Here is a 23,162-nt window from a genome sequence, read left to right on the forward strand (position 1 = left end):
ATTTAACATTTTAGTATGTGGGCACACAGGTAGTGAAATGTGTCAGCAGTAAAGAGAGTGCATAACATAAACTGCTGCTCAGTCACTATAAAACAGTGCTGAAGAAATGAGATCGAAGAGATTTGCAGTATTTATTTTTGGTATAAACTGCATCAAGCATTGAATTCCCAAGCTAACCAATGATTGTTCTTTAAATGCACAGTTTTACTCACTTTAAACAGTCCTTTTTTCATTTGCATTTCCAGGCAGACTTCTGAGAGGCAGAAATAGTATAAAAATACAAATAAAATCGTGGTTTTTGTTTGGATGGGGAATAAATTCTCTGTGAAACATGGACATGATTAAGATGGTTGTGGTGGCTCTGTGACAGAAAAGAAGCTAGATGTTAAGTACAACCTGTTGTGATGTGAACAAACAGCCACATCAGCCCTTGAGCAAGTCAACTGGCCAACTGTAAAAACAGCAGCACATTGTAGGAATGTGTTGAGACTCGTCCACCAACGGCAGTGGTGGTTAGAGTTTACGCTGGCTGGGCTTTGCTGCTCCTGGACAAAAGTCAGCCAGAGATGAAGCTGTGCTAGAACTGTCCTGCCAGAGGTCAAAAGGTTCACAATTGTAATTGAGGCCAGTGTGTCTGTATGTGTGCGGGTTGGTGGTGTGGCAGTTTCCATGTGTTAAATCTTTCATCGATCAAGTGGCCAAATCTAGAATATCATTATGGTGCTTGTGCCTCTGACTACATACTGTAAATACAGGCATGCATGGTAATTTGTACATGTATCAGACTGGCTATCGATGCATATTTACATGCCATTCAGAGAATTCTCAACTTTGAGATGAGAGACAAGGGAATGTTTTTCAATTCTGAGAGCAACAAATATGAGAAACTGGTCCGACTGCACCGAGGTCAAAACTATGAACACCATTCAGAACTTCCCTGAGGGAAAACACATTTCTACATGTCATTAGGATGGACTTTACCAACTGCTCAGAGTACATTTTACAGTTATCTAAGTCTTTGCAGTTGATCACCACAGCTAAGCATTTAAAAACTAACAAAACACTGATGAGTTCCTGGCCACATTTAAGTAAAATGTTCATATTTAGAGATGAAGACCTGTTCCCCTGTTGAGCTCACCTCCACCAGCCTCAACCAGACTGTAATTTCACACAGAGGGTTTCTTTCAAAGCTGAAACATCATGGGGATGTTCTGTCGGATATCTATTCATCTGTACCTTGACTTCTCATCCCTGTTGGTTTATAATTGAGCTTGACAATTCATTCTTGAAACAGCAGTTGACAAAAACAATCTCTACTCAAGGTCCTCTTACTTAAAAACTTAATCTGCAAATGAAGACAGTTGAAAGCTTCCAGAACAGGCGAGTAAGTGGCCTTGAGTGGAGATGGAAACTGTTGAGCTCAATAAATATTTTGTTAGCATTCAAAAACTACAGGTTTAGGAGTGGTCAATGTGAATACAATAATTTTATTCTAATTTTAAATATATCATGATATATTAAATTAACTGGGAACTTTGTTATACCTTTAGATATAAGATTTTACTATCCACTACAGTAGCAGAAACCGTTTCAGCTTAAAGTACGTACAGGAAACCCCCGCGTCATGTTTCATGTTTTTACAGAGGGCAATAAGCCAACAAGCTAACAGAAGTGGTGCAGGGCTCGGCTCTACAATGGCTTTAAATTGTTTCTACACAGTGACTCCTCATCAGGAAAAAGCTAATTACAATCGCAAATTCAAGTACTTGATTTAAATGGTATTTTCTTTGACTGTATTTTAAAAATAAATACAAAAATGAAGATCAAAACTGCTACATGGCATCAGTTGCAGACTTGGCTTACACAAACAGTGAAACAGTGAAACAGATTGATTTTTCACCAATTTTCCAGTCATTCGAATTCAGCTCAGTGGAACACAAGAACACAGCTGTGAAGATATTTTTTCATTCATTTAGATCATTCTCATTCAAGCACACATACATTAAAAACACCACAGCCACTTACAGTAGTTTAAATATTGGGGGGGAGGGGGACAATCACCAAGCATAAAAAATAAATTCAGCGTTATCGTACAATCACACAGGATGTCTGCGCCTGCCCAGCAACAACTTTCAAATCAACACACAGATGACCACATCATTCAGCCAAGACAGGCACAAACATCCTTTTTATCTCTCAGCGTAAAAAAAAGCTAAAAATGACAACAAAGTTGCATAGCTGTGAAGCGTACAAAAAGAAAACGGGGTAAAGGTCAACAGGTGTAAAGAGTTTTAAAACATGTTACAGCTGGGTAAGACTCAGTGTTTGAGTGTATGTACATGAACAAAGAATATGTGCACCATGTGTGGAATTAACAGAACGGCAGGCTGAAAGAAAACACAACGTTGAGGTTTAAATCACCCCTGTGCAGTGAGTATGGGGGGGCTCATTAAAGGATAGGAGGTGAGTCAGGACCCTAATAGGGGTATGGCGGTTTGAAAATGGGGTTTGTACAGTGATGCGTGTGTTCCCATGAGGAGGTGAAGGTGACTCCGTGGGTTTGGGCGAGTCTTAAAGTGAGCTCTGAGACTGCGAGTTTTTGATGTTCTTAATCTCCAGCTCCAGCTGTTTGACACGCACGTCCCTCTGGTTGAGGAGCTCCCTCAACCGTCGGATTTCCTCCTGCTGCTTGTGGAACTTCAGACGCAGCTGCGGACAAAACACACACACACACACAATATATATTGGAGGGTGTAACTTCCATTTACAAAATCCTGCTTTTGTCAACCCCTACTTTAGGGCTACAGTTTGCTTTATACGGTGGCCCCGAGAGCTCAATGCACTGCAACTTAAGAAAATACATGCAAAAAACACAAGCAAATTAAGAAAACATCTTCACCAATTTGACAACACATGCACAGCATTTAGAAAAAATGCTGTAAAGTGAGAAAACACAACCAAACACAGAAAGGCTGCAAGTAGCACAGATAACAACAGGAAGTGTTTCCAAGGGAAACTAAAAGGTGTTGCACACGGCTGGGACACGCTTGTTGTTGCCATGGTTTGTGGCTCATCAAGTTATTGAGGTCGGCTATCCGTAAGTGCTGTTGGAAAATTAGCTGTAAGTTTCCCAGCCGTCCCCTGGAAACAGATTCCGTTGTCATGTGTGCTACTATTTCTGTGTTTGGTTGTGTTTTCTCACTTTGCAGCATTTGTTTCTAAATGCTGTGCATGTGTTGTCAAATTGGAGAACATGTTTTCTGAAGTTGCAGTGCGTTGATCTCTCAGGGCCTCCATTTGTTTTTACTTTTAATTACTAAAACTATATATTTGTATACATCTTGTCCTGCTTTATTCATTTTATTTTTATTTTGTGGTGTATGGTTTTTCTCAGTCTCAGTTCTTTATGAATAAAACTGAATAAAATCTTCAGAGTGAGTGCATTAATAATCGAGAAATTTAGGCGACTTTTCTAATTGTTCCGTTGGACTTATGGACCAACAAACACCAAAACCATTCAGTACCTCATTCTCTGTCCTAGGGGGAGAGCAAAGTCCGAGGTCTTCTCCGTTGCTGACGGGTGTCCGACTCCTGTCGTCCTCTGCATTGCCGCCGTCCTCCTTGCCGTCTTTGGTTCCCAGTTGGTCCTGAATGTACGCCAGCTGTAGCATGCCTGGTCTGCTCTGAGACCTGCGAGTGTCCCGCGAGTTTCCCAGCCCCTTGCTCATCTCTGAATACGACTCTGCTACTTGACTTCCAGGCTTCAGAGAGATCAGCACTGGGCCTGGAGGACAAAGAGAGCGACAGGAGGACAATGAGCTAAACTGAATGATCCCGACACTCAGGAATAGAATAATAGTTATTAAATTAAACTACCTGACAGTATATAAAGTAGTTCAAATCAGTTCTGCCTTGACCAGCTACAACATTAAGTTTGCTGATGTACTTTAAATGCAGAAGGAATAAATTATCTTAGTACTTCTTCCACCACTGGTAAGGAATTACAAACAGATTAGATACTATAGAACTAAAATAGTCAAACAAAGAACATTTATGGTATGGCAAAAAAAAAATCAACGTGATCAATCAATGCAATCATTTGATAATATTATATATTGACTATTGTGTCGTGATGATATGATTTTATCATAACAAGATTCTGTCGTCCAACTCAATGATTCAAAAGTAAAGTTTTTGTTTGACATATGTGAAGAGTTTTGTTCAATGTGATACATAACAGGGGAATAAGTATTTAACATCAGTTTGTTTATTTTACATGGATTTTGCATGCATGTGACCTTTCAATACCAAAAATATACTCTTGTCAACATTGTGATCACTGATATCACGCAGCCCTACTTGTATTTGTTTTGTTCTTTTTTTAGGTATATTTGAACCCTGATTATGGTTTCCTTTGGAGCAGTTCACCACCAGCCTTTCACGGCGTGAAATAAGAGAAGACCTGTAAATCCCCCAGTGCCTCGCCAACATATACAAATGTCACATGCACGCACATTAATTCTGACCTTTATCAATGCCGCTGAGCCACTCCTCTGCAGTCAAAGCAGGCTTGTTACCAGCCGTCATTGGATAGATGTCTTCTTGGTACGACTCCGACTAGAAACGCATATAAAAAGTACCTTCAGGCGGACGTACACACACCTAATCAGGTCTCTGAAATCTATTAAGCTAAAAAAGGATGTGCTTGTTTTATATCCCTAAGTGTTTGCGTGAGTCGATGTACTCTCACCCTGCGGGGCACAATCATGGAAAGAGGCTCAATGAGACTCTTGATTGTCACCAGTTTGTAGAACCTGAACACCTCACAGGAGCTCACATCCAGACCTCTCTTTGGCATTACACCTGAAGGAAGACACACACACCAACTGTTACACAGGAAACACACTTTGTCTGCTACACTACTGCGCTATCCTATACTTATAGTACCTTTTGTTATATTTTGTGGAGAGTTAAGTACAGTTACTGTACACTAAAAGTGTGCCGACTGATGGAGATACGATGAGAGAACATCAAGACAAAACATAACTGCAAACTGCAAATACGATATGGCTCGACAAGAAGGAATATGATTAATTTTGCAACAAGCAAAAGGAAAAAGTTTTTGAAAACTTTAAAAGCCCTTTAACGAGTGCAAATGTGTTCATGTTGCAATGGAAAAATCACTGAGCACAGGTTCAGCACACTGTGCAGTAAATCAATTATAAGCTTTTTAACCTTTTAACACGCAACCCAAATCAAAATATGGACTATTTGTGATCATTAGAACCTTGCAATCAATTTGGGCATTCATTTCTCATGGATGTATTACACTTCTGGACCTCCAGACTGCTCTGAAGTTTCAGTTGTATACTCAGCCGTGCATTGAAATTGGATTATTTTTAGCATTATTATTTAATAGGATGTTCTTTTTGAAAATGCCCTCAATGGCTGAACATCTAGGAAGTCTAATCCATCAATACATACATTACATGTTGATATAACTTTACATCTACGCTAGCAGCTTCCTGCAGGTGGAACAGTGGGTGGGGTCATATCTCTGCTGCTGCTGTTCAGTTCCATAACATGTTTGAGTTCCAGTTCACGACGTAAGCGAATGTCTGTCTGTCGGTCTGCAGGCTTCAGCTCATGCTGTATGACACTTCACGTGATCTACGACTTCGCTTTGATCAGCTTGTTTGGCTAGTCAAATACCACAGGCTTATTTGCACAGCAACTTTGCGTACAGGTGCAAGAGAGTCAGCACGGCCAGAGGACAGGCGGAGTTTGTGATCAAGTGATCAACAGCCACATTTTACACACATTCAAGGAAATAGTGTGGGGTTTTGCCATTGTGTGTGTGTGTGTGTGTGCTTGTGTTTCTCACCCATTCCTTTCTGAGGTAGGTTCGAGCGGTACTCTGTTAGGTAGTGGATATACGGCTTTTCTGAGCTGATCTCATAGTACCTGATATTTCCGTCACCCTGACAGACACAAGAAAAGTCTTTGTAACAATAATATTAAAAAGTAGTTTGTAGACGCTTTCTCATTGCTTTTAGAGACCCACCTTCCCAGCAATGTAGAGCATGTGTGTGTCGGGGTCGTAGAAAGGAAAAAGGACTCCTGACGAACCGTCCAGGTTCTCTTGTAACAAAGGCACAGACAGATCGTCCTACAAAACACACACAAAAACAACCCTTAAGCACCAGTAACATGTACGACAACCCTGATATCAAAACACGCAATCATTTAAATCCACTTCTACATAAGCAGCACTCTCAAGCGCTGAATTAAAAACATTGAACACTCAATCCTTAATCCGGGCTTCGGCCATAATCTCCCACCCACAACACACTCGCACACATCAAAAACACACCAGTCTGCCGCGCCGACTCTTCTTACAGGCTAACAGGTGTGACTGATCAGAGCACTTGGCATTGACATAATCAAGCAGAGAATACCCCGGCTCTACTTTAACACCAGGCACAGTGAAGTCCTCAGCTAACCTGCCGAGTGGTTTAACCTTCCACACATTTGTCCACTAGATGGCAGAGTTGTGTGAGAGAGAGGTTCCACTTCATATTGAGCAGCATCGCAGCCATGAGACCTCACGTGACGGGATGTGTACTACATGTTTTTATTTTTATTTTCTGCAGTATTTGATTCACACATGAGGCCATTTGGAGCAAAACAGATGAACCAGTGAGGTTATGGAACATAGTTGATTATGTCCAAAATATTCAACCTTCCTCACCTTCTCTTAATTTTTGCCTTAATATTTCCTGTTCATATTTATTTTAATATTCAAATGTCCTTTTTCCTTTTATCCTGACTCTCTAATGCTCAGAGGCTTTAATGATGTAAGCCAGGAAACAGGGCTGACTAAACTTGTGACCTCTCCGCTGGTGATGTAATATGCTGCCCATTATTTAATTTGTATTATTATTAATTCTCTATTGTTGGGATTGTGCTAATTTCTGGACCTTGACTCTTATTGCTTATTGTTGCTTCTTGTGTGGATTATATACATGACCTCTGTCGCTCCTCTGCATATCTCTATTTGTTGTTGTTAAACTTAATAAAAAATGAATCACAACAATCTTCTCTAGTTAAGTATTTAGTCTTTTTTCCGTCTTTGTGTCTATTATTCTCTGTTTCTGTTTAATAACCGATTAATCGTTTAACCACTTTAGCTGGTTGCAGCTTCTCAATTGTGTAGATTTGCTGCTTTTGTTGTGACATCTGCAGGCAAACTGAACATCTCGGGGTTTTTGGATTGTTGATCGAATACAACAAGCAATTAGAATGCATCACCTTCAGCTGTGGGAAATTATAACGCTTATTTTTCATTATTATCTGACATTTTATTGACAAAATGATTAATTAATTAATTAATTGCTAATGAAAATAATAATTAGCTGGAGCCCTACTTCTTTGTCATGGGAAAAGGTAATGAGTCTTTTGCAGATAAATAAAGAGGACAGGAAACATATTCAGTAACTTGCTGAACGTAAATACAGCCTGTATTAACTGCACATTAGTGATTGTGTGTAGAAAACAGTAAAACAACTTTCATGGGTAACTTCAACAATTTGAATTTAGAATATTTTTGACAGCACAAGAATGCAGAGAGTTTGTTTTTCTTTACAATAGATAAGAAAAGAAAATAACATTAAATAACAACAACAAAATACTTCTTGAACATGGGAACGACACGTGTGACAAAATTATTATTATCAGAACGTTCAACCTGAGAGCATCTCATGGTCTTCATCAGTGACTGAAGCGGGTTCAGGTGTCATCACAAGTGTGGCGCTTCAGTCACCTGATAACAAGTGATTGTATGAACTTACTGACACCTGATCTGGCTCCATTCACTGATTAAGACCGTGAAATGCGAATGAAAGCGCCAAAAAAAAGCTAGTAAGTGGACCTTTGAGATGAGATTATTTTGTCACAAAAGACTTGTTGTGCTGTCAGTTGTTCTGCCGTCTCTGTCTCACCTGATCCCACAGAGCTATCTGTCGATCATTCCAACGTGAAGTGCCTGTTGTGAGGAGCATCTTCAGGTTACCCAGGATCAGCACCTTGCTGGCTTTGTGCGTCTTGCAGTTGGTTTCCTGCAAACACACGACACAAATCAAACAAGGCATTAGGCACACTAAGCATATGCTATGTGCAGTACGAGTGATATAAAAAGACTACCTTCTAAAGCTTCCAAAACATCGACACTACAACATGTAATGTTCCTTATGCGTCTACTCGAGCTTGTTTGGCAGGTGAAGGTAATGAGAGCAGATTAATGTAAAGTGTGAGAGTCACTGGCTGGTGACCCAGAGGTCTGAGGAGTTATGCTGTGGGGCTGCTTGGACCAGAGGTGTCAGTTTTGCCTGTGTGGTGCTGGATGAGCGCCTGGGCCTGGGAAGGGGCAAAGGAGCAGGAGACTCCCACTGGCTGGGAGGTTATTGTTCACTACAACTAAGGCTCAAAGTTTTTTTAGGTTTTATTGACTTTCACTGATAAATATCTGGATTTTTCAAAAGGGAGCATTAGTTTTACTGGATTTCAGCCCCCAAAAGAGACATTGCTCATTGCAGTTTAAAGTAAATCAGGTTATTTTGCGAAGAGCCCATCTAAAATAAATACTTCCAGTTACAGAATATGACGAGAAAATGCAAATAAGTCCCTAAAACTAATTTAAAAAACAACAAATGATTCAGCCACAGAGTGTTTGTGCTACAAATGGTATTTTTAAAACAGATTTTTTTATTTAATAACATTTTCACCCACACTGATAAATTCCTGTTTTGTTGGGGTTTTTTCTAATAAAAAACAAAAAATAAATAGCCCAAACTAGACTTTTTCTTTACAGTGACATGTGATACATCAGATTAGCTGCTACATATTGTAGTAACCGCCTCTCAAAATAAAACTGGAACTCTCAAACTTAACCACAGGAAAAGACAACACACACACACACACACACACACACACACACACACACACACACACACACAGTATTACCTGCAGGAGGTTTCCTGAGCGTGGCTCCATGAGTCGGACCTTCCTGTCCTTGCAGGAGGTGGCAAAGAGGCTGCCATCTGTGTTGAAAGACATGGAGAGGATGACGTCCGTGTGGTGGCTGATTGTCCGCACAGGGTTCTTGATCACCTGCTCGGGACAGTCCAGGCTCCAGATCATCACCTGCAGGTGTACAGGCACACACATAAATACAGTTTGTTTATTTTAGACTCTTATTTATTCTGACTTGACTTCAGCAACCTTTATCAAGAGTTGTTAAGAACTGGGCTGCTACAAACAGCTGTGACCTGTTTGGCTGCATTGTAATACATAATTACAGACTGTATATGTCACAGTGGGTCCTAAGTCTTTTAAGCTTGTAGTTTTTTTTTTGTGTGTGTGGCTGTGTCAGGGTTAGTGTGCGCGAGTGTGTATGTCTGGGTTACCTGGTAGTCGTAGGCCGTACTGAAGAGGATGTTGTTAGCAGTGGGGTGCCACTCGATGAGGCCCACTCTGCGGCTGTGACCCTGAAGCTCCTTCCACGGTACTGTAAGGTTCTTGAACACCCCATGAGGAGGGATTTCCCATACTTTCACCTGTGGACACACACATGAACAGTGGTGGAATATAACTATGTACATTTACTTTAGTATTTTTATGCCATTTTATACTTGACAGCTTTAGTTACTTTACAAATCAACAATTGCATACAAAACACATCAAAAAGTACAGCTGAAACGATTGATGATTAATTTATTGACAGAAATAATTGGCAACTGAGGATTTGCTACTGTTCATTTTAATTATTTTAATCATTTTAATTTATTTGTAATAATGTTGAGGTTTGCACTGTTTGTTGGACAAAATAAGCATTGTAAAGGTGTCACTTTGGGCTCTGAAAATAGTGAGAAATGCCATCCCAGTTACTCACCAAACAAAAAATTGATTGAGCAGATTAAACTATAATGACAATAATCCTGAGTTGTAGTCTGATACAAAATAATTAAAAATGAACTCCGGATCAACCAACTACAACAGTAAAATCCTGCTTTTATATCAATGAATGAGTAATAGTATAACAGTCACAGGGGACATTTTTCTGCATCGTGTACTTTTAATACTTTAAGTACATTTTCCTGATTGTACTTTTTCAATGCAGGACTTTTACTTGTAACAGAGTATTTCTACAGTGTGGTATTAGTACCTTCACTTAAGTAAAGGATCTGAATACTTCCTCCACCACTGCACATGAATCTCTGCATTTAACGCCTCTAAATCTATGAAAAATAACCAACACAGATACAGGGTCGACTAAAGTTGGAGAATAAATGACAAAGCCCCAAGGCACGCTTTGTAAAAATAGTGTTAAGAGGAGGTAAAACCTGTTGACTCTTCCTTTCTCTTTCTGTGTTCAAGGATTTGTTCCGAGCCTCTCGGTCAGGTCAGAGCTGAGGAATGTACGGAATGACTTCTAGTTCTTCTTGAAGGCAAAACGGCAAGGCAATAAAATTATCTCCCTGCTGCTACATGCTCATATTCCAGGAGAGATGATAACAAGTCAGCGAACCATTTTGAAAATGTAAAGTGTGTGTGTGTGTGTGTGTGTGTGTGTGTGTGTGTGTGTGTGTGTGTGTGTGTGTGCTGACCGTGGTGTCCTCAGAGCAGGAGGCGATGCAGTAGTCGTTGAAGGGATTCCATTTGATGTCTAACACGTTGCCTCTGTGGCCCGACACTCTGGGGTGGTGAGGGTCCACTTTACCTGTCTGATAGACACACACAAAAATAGGAACACAGAACATATTAACTAATGTCTATTATTGGGTTGGTGGAATACTTTGAAGTTTTGGGAAATATGCTTATTTGCCAAGAAGATTGACACCACTCTCATGTCTGTACACTAAACATCTATGGCCTGCAGCCAGATAGCTTAGCTTAGCATAAAGACTGGAAGCAGGGGGAAACAGTTTGCCTGGCTCTGTCTAAAGGTCACAAAATCAGCCTATCAGCACCTCTAAAGCTCAGTAATTAACACATTATATCTTGTTTGTTTAAGTTGTACAAAAACCAAAGTGTAAAAACGTAAATTCACCGCTTTACAGCGAGGTTATGTGCGGGACTATTTCTTGGGCAGAAGCAGTCACTTCCTGGAGTCTCCACTGGTTTCCTGGCAACTTTACGCTAAGCCAGTCTAATCAGCTGCTGGCTCCACCTACATATCTACTGTACAGACATGAGCGTGGTGTCAATCTTCTTATCTAACTCTCGACAAGAAGGTGAATAAAAGTATTTCCCAAAATGTCGAACTATTCCTTTAATTTCTCATAACCCTGTATTATACCATAATTCTTTTTTAAAATACGCTCGCACAATCCAGCACAACGCAAAATATTATGTACTTGACTTGAGCTACAACTGTATAGTATATTAACGGGTATGTGTGCGTATATTCAATACATGGTGTGGTCCTAGTTTTAGTTCAGTCTCTGTTCTCAGATTATTATTTATTTGTTTCTAATTATTGTTAGTAATGTATTTTTATTGTATTAAATGCGTTAAAGAGGAGTTAAAACATAAAAAACAGCTAATAGTAATAGAATTTTACATGAAAACAGCAACTTGAAGCTGCCAGGTAGATGATAGTTTCGAGGCGAGAGGGCCAATCCTTAATTCGGTATAAGGCTTTCATTTCTTTTCACCTTATTCTTGTGCTTTATCTAACCAGAACTTCCCTTGTCTTGAAATTGAAATCGTTTTTGAGAGAGTCCTAGCTAAAGCATAATTATTTTACATGAAGCAGCACAGAAATAACATACATAGAAGGATGAAGAGTAAGGAAAAGAAAACAAAAAAGAGTATTTAAAACTATACCATAAAACAACTGCATTTGCACACTGCAGTACTCTGAAATTACAGTTGCCCTATATCATTTTAAGGATTTGACCTTAAAAAGGTTTTTTGTAGTTCAATCCAAGTAGACGGAGCTACCCACAATGAAAGGTCTTTTACCGAGCTCTGTACATAGTCTTGGTCAAGAAAAGAGCAGGGAGTCCTGAGAGCGCAGGATGTAGATTGACTTTGGTAAAGGTGGTCTATAAACCTTTTCACCAACTCCTGAGGGAAATATTTGGCTCTTAAGCTGCTAAACGCTTCCCTGTGATCACCAGCTTGTCACTGACTTTGTTTGTCTGCCGTTTGGGGCTGAGCAGGTAGCATACATAGCATGGCGATTCGGGCGTGTCATTCTGTGTGTTCATCTGACAAGCAACAGAGAAATATCCGCTGTCGTACCATCAGACTACAGAGCAGCTTCCTCAGGCTGTGAGACTCCTCAACTCCACCTCAAATAAATGACATGGACCTTTCTGCTTTGTTGGTTTTGCACATTACCGTACCACTACCATTGTATAATATATGTATATAAGTAACTGTATATACATTTTTTTATTTTTATTATAATTTTATTCATTTATTTATTCATTTTATTCTATTCTAATTTCAAATACTTGTATACATGTTCTGTGTGTGCAGCGTGAAGGGGGGCTACAATGTCCATTCCATTGTGCAGCCCTGTGTTGTAGAATGACAACTAAATGTACCTTAGCCCCTAGCCTCAAGCAGAGATGAGGAGCGGGCTACAGAGGTCTGGTAACCTCACTTCTTTCTAACTTCTTTTTCACATCTGCAGTAGTACTCCCAAAGCCCTGTAAACTGACAGATAAAAATCAGTGAAGTATGTAAAAATATTGATTAGGGCAGCTTTAGCCAGACGACGAGGGCAAGGACAGCTCGTGTCTAAACAGGAAACGTTGATTTGTGCAGGTCAGTACAAGTATCCCAGCTTGCAAACAGTCAAACTCTTCATGACATTAACGTAAATTGAAGGGATGAGCTGAAGGTGGAATTACACAAAACGACTGTGACACACACCCTGCTATTCGATGATCCTATTACAAGTGAAAAGTCACGGAGTCTTACTGAAGATTTTCTGCCCCGACAAGACTGCTAATTATGCTGTTTGTGCGCACAGGACCTTCCTTCAACTGACACACACACACACCTGCGGGTTAGATTACTGTGCAGGTGTTTGGAACATGGGAATGATGTAAGCATTATCTGTGCTTCCAGCAAACCTAAAACATGCACAAGTAAGTAGAACATAGCACTTCTGTTCTTGAATGTATTTATGTATGTGCGTTAACTACTTTTCTCCACAGAACAATAGCTTATCTGTAAGTGCACACACATGGATGGGAGGTGAAGGCGGCAGAAGGGGGAAGAGTTCTGAAGTTTCACCTCCTCGAGACATTGAAAGGAGGCGAAGAGGGGGGGGGGGTCAAAAGATGAGTTATGTCATTCCTAAGCTCGTATGCAATTCCTGCCCATGCCGGGAGGGTGGTGATAATTCACCAAGACGATTTAAAAGATGGAGAGAGGGAGAAAGGAGGGAGAGGTGTTCAGCTTGATGAAGCACTCTGGACTGGAGATATACAGCGGGACTGTAAATTTAACAAGCACACAAGTGAGAAGGTCTGGCTGAGTTTATTTGAGAGATCACCATTGTTACTGATAACACCAGTGGAAGTGATAATATGCATAAATAATGTCTGGGAGAGTGTGATTAATCACGTTTAAGCCGAGGTCGGGGTGGGAGATAAGACAGAATAATGAGGGGGGAAAAAGTCGACCACATGCGATGTTTAGGTTGTAGTCAATGAGCTGCCGGGGGTTTCACGGTATTTAGAGATTCTTTTGGCTCCACTGCTGCCGTCCTATTTATAATCTGAGAGCTGAGCTGTCTTTTCCAGGTGTGCTAGGTGAGCAGGAGCAAAGAGAAACCATGAAAGATGTTGAGCAGTCAGCAGAGGAATTGAAAAAAAAAATACACAAAATATTAAAAAATCTGACATTTGTACTATTTTCTTCTGACGTGAACTGCCATCATGAAAGCAGACAATTTGTTACATCTTTGGTGATCATTTTTCATGTTGATTTTCTGATTTCTTCTGTTGCATGCCTGCTACATAGCTAGCTGGAAGAAACCTTAAGCAGTATGCTCATTAGCTACAATTTCAACCAAATTTTTTACGATGAGCTGTTATAATATTCATTGCAAACTACAAGGACCATAAGCCTTCATGTTTTGAGACAGGCTCTCCTTAAAAAAAATAAATAAATAAGATCGGTCAAAATGTCCAGATCTCCAACTTTTCACCTCTGGAAAACAAATAAAGCGATGAGAACTGACTTCATAAAGCTCCTCACAACAAGTTTGTGGAGTTATAGTCTGAATATAAAATAATAGAACGGGGACAGCAGTGCTTTTCTCCTAGCCTGACAATCTGACTGAACTGCAGTTTCATTTCACTTTATTACTCAGTCTGACATTATGTTCATGTTAGTCGATTTTTGTTTCAGAGAGGGGATTCATTTGTTTTCTTTTGCTTTAACCAATCAGTAGCGAGTGACGCATCTGTCCCACCAATTGCGGCTTGTAGACGCACTTCATGTTTTTTCACAGAGGTCAAATAAAAATTCTGATTTAGGAGTTTATTATTACTATTAGTCAACCACACAACAACCTGAATAGTCGTGTCAATCTCATCCACACTTGATGCTACACTTAAGTAAAATGTCCATCTATAATAACTTCTTTTGGTTAGATGATTATAAAAGCTGTGTTGTAGGAAGAGAACCTGTGTACACTGTAGAGCTTTGCTGACATCAGTCCGTAAAACCTGCAATGAGATGGAGACACTCACATGATTGACAGACAGGACCAGGAAGGCCCCTCCCCCGGCACACTCAGTGATGACTGCCAGGAAACGTGGGTTGACAGCACAGAAGTTGTTGTCCTGGACGCTGCGTGTGATTGGCACGCCATCATAGCAGCTCTCCTTGGTGGCAGCCTTACCAAACACGTGGCGGAACTTGGAGCTGCGATACTGAGGACGCCATGTCATCTGAGAGAGGAGGGAGGGAGGGAGGAAACGGGAGGTCAGTCAAGGAGAATCATCTCTCTCACAGTTATGTGATGGGGCTTTTTATAGGTGTTCATAGTCATGTTCCTTTCTCACAAGTACAAGAGCAGAGTAAAGGTAGACGTGATCGATTTTGCAAGACAGGGAACTTCAGTTGCTGAGGTTCTTTGCAGGATTACTTGTGGATCTATGAAGAATCAAACCAACAAATTAATATAGTGTTGGTTGATTTTGAGCATGCTAGCACATGCAAGCTTTTTGAGTGATATAACTGAGGAAATTCCTTGATGTGCAACTTACATCATTCATCTTTCTATACAGAAAGTTTAGTGCACCAGTAATATAAGCATGCTAGAGTAAATCCTCTATTTAGCAGTAACACATATAAACAGAATAACAATAATCTAGTGTTAATACTCTGAAAAAGAAAGTTGACATTTGAACAACAAATGATAAAAGATACCGCCTTTGACTGAACCTTAAGCACTCATTTATTTCTCAAGTTATAGACATTTGTAGAGCTTTGTTTCATGCCAAGACAATATCTTGTGGTGTTCCACAGGGTATTATTTTAGTCCCACTTTTATTCCCATTATTTGTTAATGATGTGAGTTCTGCTTGTTCCCTACAATCTATTTTTAAATTCTGATTATTCTGCTCCTCTTGTGTCCCAGACTAATAAGAATGCGGTAAAACAATTACTGTGCAAAAAGCTTTTGAAAGTCTGACAGTTGCTGGTCAATAACTTATCACTTCATTTGGGGAAAAAAAGGTGTTTGGGTCGAGTCAGTGCAGTGTGTTAAAATGTAAGATGTAATGGAATAAGTATTCAAGCAAGTTTGTTAATTATATGGGTTATATTTTAGGTGTGTCTGGTGAGCATCTATGCTACTAAGTTACAACACATTATCATCATTATCATTATCTAGAGTCATTATGGCGACGATTTTCTCTTTATGTTTGTACTTCAAAGCTTCCTGGAAACATGATTTACATATCCAAAAATAAATCCATTGGACACCTGCTCATGCTGCATCCTCAAATCCACACTGAGTCAAGTCATTTTGAATGTATGAATTGTATCAAGGTAGAGAAATAGTTTCTTAGATCACATTAAGGACAGTTTTTATAAAAAATATTTGGTTGGGAAAACTATTTCCAAAGTATTGATGCTGTAAAGCAGAATAGACTTTAAGTTGTCATCTAAACATTGACAACAGTGAAGTGTGAAAACCTTGTTAATGGTTTAAGAACAAATGAGATCAGGTTGTTCATTGTGCATCCCTTATTAGATCATTTGTTTATGTGTTATAAATGACAATATTAATAGAGAAGCACTACGACTTTTCAGGTTATCCTTGCTTAATATTTCTCTGCCACACATTTAATTTATGTATGAAATAAGTGGTTTTTGAAACTCTCCAAATAAAATCAATCACTCAGTCAATTATAAAACAGTAAATAAACACAGAAAAAAAAATCTGTAAGACTTCCCAAATCTGGAGTCTCTTTTTAGCCACTTTCCTTAAGCTAGTCGATGCATATGTCATTATTCTGAGAGATAAGTGGCTCTGGTCCACTGGGACGAGGCCTGGCCAGCCAGCGTGTCTGCTCTGCTACTCTGTCTGGCTCCCTGCCTGCCTGCTGCATGGTCATTACTTATGAATTAGGGGTGGAGGAGGTTGATGGACAAGTTGTTAACGCAAAAAATTGACCCATATGATGACTTGGAGTAGACACAGAGAGAGAGAGCATACCTCTTTGCTCTCTCAATGAGAATAGGGCAAAGCAAGACAACAAAACAACAGGAGGCACAAACCCATGACAGCACACTGTTTTCTTAGAAATCACACGTCACCTAAAAACAATTCTTGTCCTTAAAAACGATGACATCATTCTCCTGATTCATGCCTGCCAGCCTTTCAGATGATGGCTAAATAAATACAGCCGAGATGCAAACAGAGTGACATCACAGCGAGTGAAGTAAAAATAACAGCATTTGGTTAGCATGTTGCAGGTGTGGCTGCAGCTCCGCTGGCTGCAAAGAGGCCGAGCGGGGAATGAAACCGACAGAAATCTGGTTAAAAGGAAATAAATAAAGGAGGAGAATCTCAAGAGTAACAGAAACGCACGGGTGGGGATCGTGACTCTCCATGTCTCGGCTTACTGCTCCACATCTCACCTTCCACCCTGAGGCCATCACCGAGAGCCTCATGCTGTCACACTGGAATGTTTCCCTACCTGACGACGAGCTTCATTTAACTTCTCAGGTGTTTAAGAGTGTGACTGCCTCTAAGACATTATCACTCACATCCATGTGACCATCCTGGCAGCTGAACACAGTTAACACCTCAGCATTTCTTTTGCCCCAATAAACAAAATACTAACAAAAAGAAGCATATGTGGATAATGGTGTATGCTATCTTCTCCTTTGATAAAAAAAATGATGAACATCTACTTCTAATTATCACATTCAAATTAATTTGTCATTATACTTGCGTACAACAAAACATAGTCTTGCTAACCTGCCAAAAATAATAATAAAGTATCCAATAAGTGTAAAAGTTCTGTGCAAAATGACTGTATACATAGCGCACAAACAAACATAGGAACAGTGCAACAAAATTTTTTCAAGAGGTAATGTTTTTGTTATGATAATCTTTTTGTCTATTAATTGTCAGAAAATAATGACAATTGCCCACCACATTTTCACAGAGTCTTCAACTGTCTTCAGCCTGCTTGTTTTGAAGTATGTTTAGTTTACTAACATAATAGACAAAGGAATGCAATTTGAGAAGCTGGAACAAGCAAATGTTTGGTATTTTAGCTTGAACAGAGTCTACTGCCATGCTAGCAGCTCTGTGAGGCTGTACTGAACGCTAACATCAGCATGCTAACATGCGTACAAACGCTAACATGGTGATGTTTAGCAACTAGCTTGTTAGCATGCTAACACTTGCTATTAGCACCAAACAAAGTACAGCAGGTTTTTGACAAATTAAAATGTTGACCTGATGATGGCGCTATATGAATGTAATGTAGGGAACATGAATTAATGGAATTCAATGGCAATCCATCCAATAGTTGTTGAGATATTTTGCTCAAATCCACAAATATCAGCCCCATGGTGGCACTAGAGGAAAAGTCAAGAGATTGCCAAAGTCATTAGGATTCATGGCATTTCTTAACTCCACACCACTAGCGTGGCTCAAACAATTACCAACAAAAACAAAATAGTTGCGTACATCAATTTATAAATGAATGAACTAATTGTTTCAGGTCTGCACAGGAACATGTAACTCTTTATATATATATATATATATATATATATATATATATATATATATATATATATATATATATATATATATATATACACACTTTGGACTTACTGACATGCATTCCTATAGTAGTCAAGTCAGTTATTCCTATTCTGTGAACTCAAACGTCTCTGATAACACATGTGTTGCAATGCATAGCCAATACATTCTTGATCATTATCAACCCTCTGTGCCTTTAAAGGAAATGCCACCTGCTTTGCTCTACAATAAGAAAAAAAACAATATTTAAAGGCAACTTCCTCGTAAGAACTTGAGAGGAATCCAATATTTACTTCACTGAGAGAAATTAACCGTTATCTCCTTTACATTTCTACCTTTGACCAATATTTTTGATGCATAAACCGGTCGGTGATCAAGGACTGAATGCAATGCTCAGTGAGCTGCACGCACTTACAAACTGGAGCATATCTGGGTTGACATAATCAGCATTCATGTGTTGCTGAGGCTTACAAGACCAGAGGGAGAGGCTTCCAGGGCAGAAAGCTAAGACATCTTGTCACATCTAAAGCAGGTTGTAATCAGGCCAGTGGCAGCTCCCTCTCAGCTGTGTCTTGCAGCAGGTACACAGCAGGCTGCATGGTGGGCGGCCTGTCTCAGCCCCTCACAGAACTGATGACGAAAACACTATTCCGGCTATTTTTACACTGGCTTCTTGCTGATCAAAAGATAGTCAGGCACGTTCACTGACAGCAGGGAAAAAAACGGTTTTATTCACAAGGTTTTATTTTTTGACAGGCTTTAAGTCTAGCAAAATTTAAAAAAAAGGAGATGTAGTCCTTTTTTGTCAGAGGGAAATTTATTTTAGTCTGTGACCAGTGACTCACAGCAGCAACCGTAATAAGGGGGCTGTAAAAACAGTCATAAAACTAAACTGAAAACACAGATATGACTTTAAAAAAAGATATATTGTACATCTGGTTTTCTCAGCCAGAGTTCTTATGTGGGTCTGTACTTGTATATAGATGTGCAAAGTATACGTATTCACCTACTCCTCACCTACAGGCGGTCTTTTAAGCACCTCATAACTCATAAACGCGCACACCAGCAGCCACTCCTCTCTTCGGCCTGCCAAGGCTTGGTGCTGGAGGAGGGGGGATTTCAAAGTTTACTCATTGGTGTCAAGATATTGGTTACTTAAGCAGCATTGGGCCTAAAGCTATGAGCGGAAAGACAATTTGAATTCAAAATCTGCTAATCCCAACGCTCTCTATCTACTATCTACTATCAATACCACCAACCAAATGTCTGCAAGGAGTTTGGCCCCTCTCCCGTCCTAACAATGACGACCTCCCGACGCCAAACCTAATCCAAAAACCCATTACTTATAAAACCAAGCATGCACCAGCTCCGCCTTCTCAAACTGTATGGCTGGATGTGATGTTTAGTAAACGCTCCAAGTGAAATTCAAGACGAGGACTGTACAGGTGTGAACACATGTCATGGCAGTGTGTGTGTACACATATTCATTGTGTGTGTGTCTGAGTGAGTGAGACACGCTTCCATTGGTTCAGACTGTCTGCTATCATACACAGATGACAGCTTACAACCTCTGTCTTGTAATAGGATAACAGCCACGCTGGTAATCCAATAGCTGCTTCACATGTGAATGAAAGGATAAGACTGTGTGTCAGTCTGTGAGTGTTTACCTGGAGAATCTTTCATGCAGCATATACATAAGCTGTAAAAGAGTTCTAAAGCACATTTTCTGTGGCACTGGAGAGAAACTTAGTACGACATCTACGAGAAGGTGTGTGTTTGCACAGATATCCACGCAGTCAAGCACACACCCCCGCAAACATAAAAACAGATCTTAGTTTCTGTTTCATCAAAACCATGCCAGTGCATTTGTTGCAAAGTCCAACATGTCCACATACGTTGTGTAATAATTAAGTCAGTTATGTTTTAAAGCACTTGAGGAAGCCCTGGCATCCATTTTTATACGGTCAGATCTTCTGATTAGCTCACAGTAATCCTTGTATGAATTCATGAACAGACAAAGGTTAATTGATGATTAACGTTTACAGGAGTCTGGTGGGCAGGGTGTGACAATATGAATGAAACCAATCGACTCATGGAGGGAAAAAAACTTTGCAGTGGGATTTACATTAACTGTTTTCAAAATATCGACAAAAATTGGTTCGTCTGGGAGAACAAATTAGTTCCTGTTCAGGTTCGCACTGACTCTCTCTGTCCCATGGCAGCATCGGTGAATCTGTACACCAGCCACGGTCAATATTATAGCTGAGCAGCCTATTTCAGGGACAAAATAAGACTTGATAAATGCCAACACGAATCATTTGAATATGCACTACTATATTCTAAGTCTGGTGGAAATGGATATGAAGCTGTAATTTAAAGATCGTTCCAATTTATTACAACTTGGGCCTTCTTTATTGGAGTTTTGGCCTTTATTTCTGTTAATTATCATAGCATTGTACTCACTAAAGTAATGCTAAGATCTGGGAACACGACGACTTGACAACTACACTGTCAGATGGAAACATAAAAAGTCAGACAATCAGACAGGCTGTTAACAAGCCAACAGTTTCGACAGAAGCTAAAGTTAGTGCACCTGAAATGCTGGTAATAATCCCTCATTGCACAGGAAAACAGTGCTCCTGCACAACTACAGAAAGTACAGTAAGTCAAAGTATTGAGGTTCGAGCTCTAACCTTCACTGGGACGAAAAGCACTGCACGCTCATACGTTCATAAACCTTGACGTGAGAAACAGGATACCAGGCTTAATGAAAAGACCTCAACCAGACTGCCATTCAAACCACAAGGCACATATTTCAGCGAATGGTAGTGTTTCGAAGGGTGGACACCACCATAAATAGCCATCTGTGGGTAGAGATGACTTGACTTGTGGATGAAGATGTCATTTTCACTGTAGTTTCATATTGACATCTTTTTTTTTTTGGTCATCAGCAAAAAATAGAAAATACTTCCACGCTTATGGCAGCGAATGACTGGCTACTTCGTCCAAGTTTGAGCAATAGGACAATTTACTAAAAAGGAGCACAAGTCTGCTGTCAGATAAATCTGTGCTGTGCAGCGGAAACTTTTTAAAAATAGTTTCTCAAATGTGCACGGATTCAGGCTACGAGCTGGTCTGAAGGCAGATTTTTTGTTTCATCTTGTTCAAGCCTGTCTCATGCACATGCACACTGACTTTGAATCCCCAGGGGAAAAAGTGAGCTCACACACGCCCACACACCCACAATCACACTCACACACACTAACACAGAGATTTAAGGACAGAGGTCTAAAGAGTAAAAAAGAAAGATCAATAACAGAACGTCAAATTGCAGAGACTGATCCGAGGGTCCAGGACATGAAAGAAGTCGAGAGAGAGAGACGACACGGAAGAGAAAGAAAGGGTGGGCAATTGAGCAAGAGGGAGTGTGAGAAAGTCAAACTGGGAGTTCAGCAGCACTCACCCTGTCGAGTGAGTCGTCACTAGTACTAGAAGAAGGAGCAGTGGGTCCTTGAGAGAGAAAAAGTTACTTCTCTGTGTCTGAGAGGCAAAATAAAAAATAAAAAAAACATAACCCCCCCCCCTACAAAATCACTTGTCTTGCTTTACCTCAAGCACATGGATCAACACTGCTTCTACGCTTTGTCTAAGCACACACACACACACACACACACACACAAACAGCCGATCTGAAATCTCCCTATCCCGTCCAGAGCAGAGTCCTGACCGAGCTTCTTCTTTGATGTGCACAGTCCACACAGACAGTCAGTCAGAGGAGATGGTGGGTGTGTGTGTGTGTGCAGCACGAAGCCGAGTGCGTGTGTGAACAAGCAGGGGGAGAGCGCAGGAGAGTGTACACTCCCTGAGAGGGAGGTGACTAAAAGGAGGGAGAGAGGGGGAGAGAGAGAGAAAGAGAGAGCTGCAGGTAATCACACTCCCTCTCTTTCCTCTGAGCGCCGCTCCCTCTCGTCGCTCCTCCACGGTGTTTGCTCAGTCAGGATTTCTCCCTCGATCTTTAAGGAGACAGGAGGAGGGAAAGAAAGAGGCAGACGTTCTTCTTCACGCTTGTTGCTCAATAACAAATTACCTACTTGTCAGATGAGACTTAATTCAAAGCTCTTACTATAAAGGCAAAGAAATGCATTTGAACAGCTTTTTAAAAACAATAAACAGGAAATTCAAATCGTATAAAACGCAAATACACAGTTTCAGTGCTTGTACTGTGCAGTGATAAGTTGCCGGAAATAAAAGTGGAGTAGAGGAAATCATTTATCAAGAGTGCAGAAAAACAGGGCATCCATGTGGCCTCAGAGGGATTACTTCAGTGATTTAGTATTGTACTTCCACAAAGATGGGAAACTTGCAACTAAATCACTGAAATGTCAAAAAGTAATAAAAAAAAAAAAAAAAGAATACATGCAACAGGGACTTTTGTCGCATGACTTTTTTCTCCCTCCCGTCTGTCACCTCTAAACTGTCTCTGAGGTAATAAAGGCAAAGGTTTTTAATGTAGATTTGAAAGAGGCTAAAGTTGTATTAGCTGTTTCATAGATTAAAAAAATTAACGACTTACTGTGTCACTTCATTCATTCATAAGTTGCACGGTGTGAGAGTGAAGTCAGATGTTCTCTACTCCACACACACCCCAAACTGATACTAATACCACTTAATGTTATCATCTCTGGCAGTCCTCCTCAAACCATCTGTCCTCTGTGAAGTTCAATCCGACACTCTTCAGACTAAGAACCATCAAGTAATAGCAAAGAGGTGCGACCTGCACTCAAAATGAGATGGGCTGGATTGTTTGGCCAAATGCCTAAAACCCATTCAGCCGTTCACATGGCTT

General features: G+C 40.2%; 1 protein-coding gene across 3 annotated transcripts; it reads right to left on the reverse strand.

Annotated features, from left to right (window-relative positions):
* Positions 1-1,532: 1,532 nt before the first annotated feature.
* On the reverse strand, positions 1,533-22,098 carry coro2aa (coronin 2Aa). Of its 3 annotated transcripts, XM_070913573.1 has the most exons (13): positions 21,926-21,951; positions 21,780-21,826; positions 14,778-14,978; positions 10,665-10,781; positions 9,465-9,614; positions 9,022-9,201; positions 8,001-8,117; positions 6,065-6,169; positions 5,885-5,981; positions 4,751-4,863; positions 4,527-4,617; positions 3,525-3,784; positions 1,533-2,709 (listed from the first exon to the last, which is right to left on the reverse strand). In XM_070913573.1, exons 3-13 carry the CDS (start codon positions 14,976-14,978, stop codon positions 2,572-2,574), a joined length of 1,569 nt encoding a protein of 522 aa, XP_070769674.1. In that variant the 5' UTR covers positions 21,780-21,826; positions 21,926-21,951; the 3' UTR covers positions 1,533-2,571. The 3 variants fall into 3 exon arrangements, with proteins under 3 accessions (XP_070769674.1, XP_070769667.1, XP_070769659.1); XM_070913566.1 differs by lacking the exon at positions 21,780-21,826 and having other exon boundaries at positions 21,926-22,098; XM_070913558.1 differs by lacking the exon at positions 21,926-21,951 and having other exon boundaries at positions 21,780-21,894.
* Positions 22,099-23,162: the final 1,064 nt, after the last annotated feature.

This window comes from Enoplosus armatus, chromosome 2 (assembly GCF_043641665.1).
Source record: "Enoplosus armatus isolate fEnoArm2 chromosome 2, fEnoArm2.hap1, whole genome shotgun sequence".
NCBI classification, from domain to species: domain Eukaryota; kingdom Metazoa; phylum Chordata; class Actinopteri; order Centrarchiformes; family Enoplosidae; genus Enoplosus; species Enoplosus armatus.

Bases quoted from the DNA above. Each gene is read 5' to 3' on its own strand.
- coro2aa (XM_070913566.1), bottom strand. From the start codon at position 14,978: ATGACATGGCGTCCTCAGTATCGCAGCTCCAAGTTCCGCCACGTGTTT. The intron at 6,170-8,000 runs GTGAGACAGAGA...TGTGTTTTGTAG, and splicing joins AGATAGCTCTGTGGGATCAG to GACGATCTGTCTGTGCCTTT. The intron at 3,785-4,526 runs GTCAGAATTAAT...TTTGTCCTCCAG, and splicing joins GCTCAGCGGCATTGATAAAG to GCCCAGTGCTGATCTCTCTG.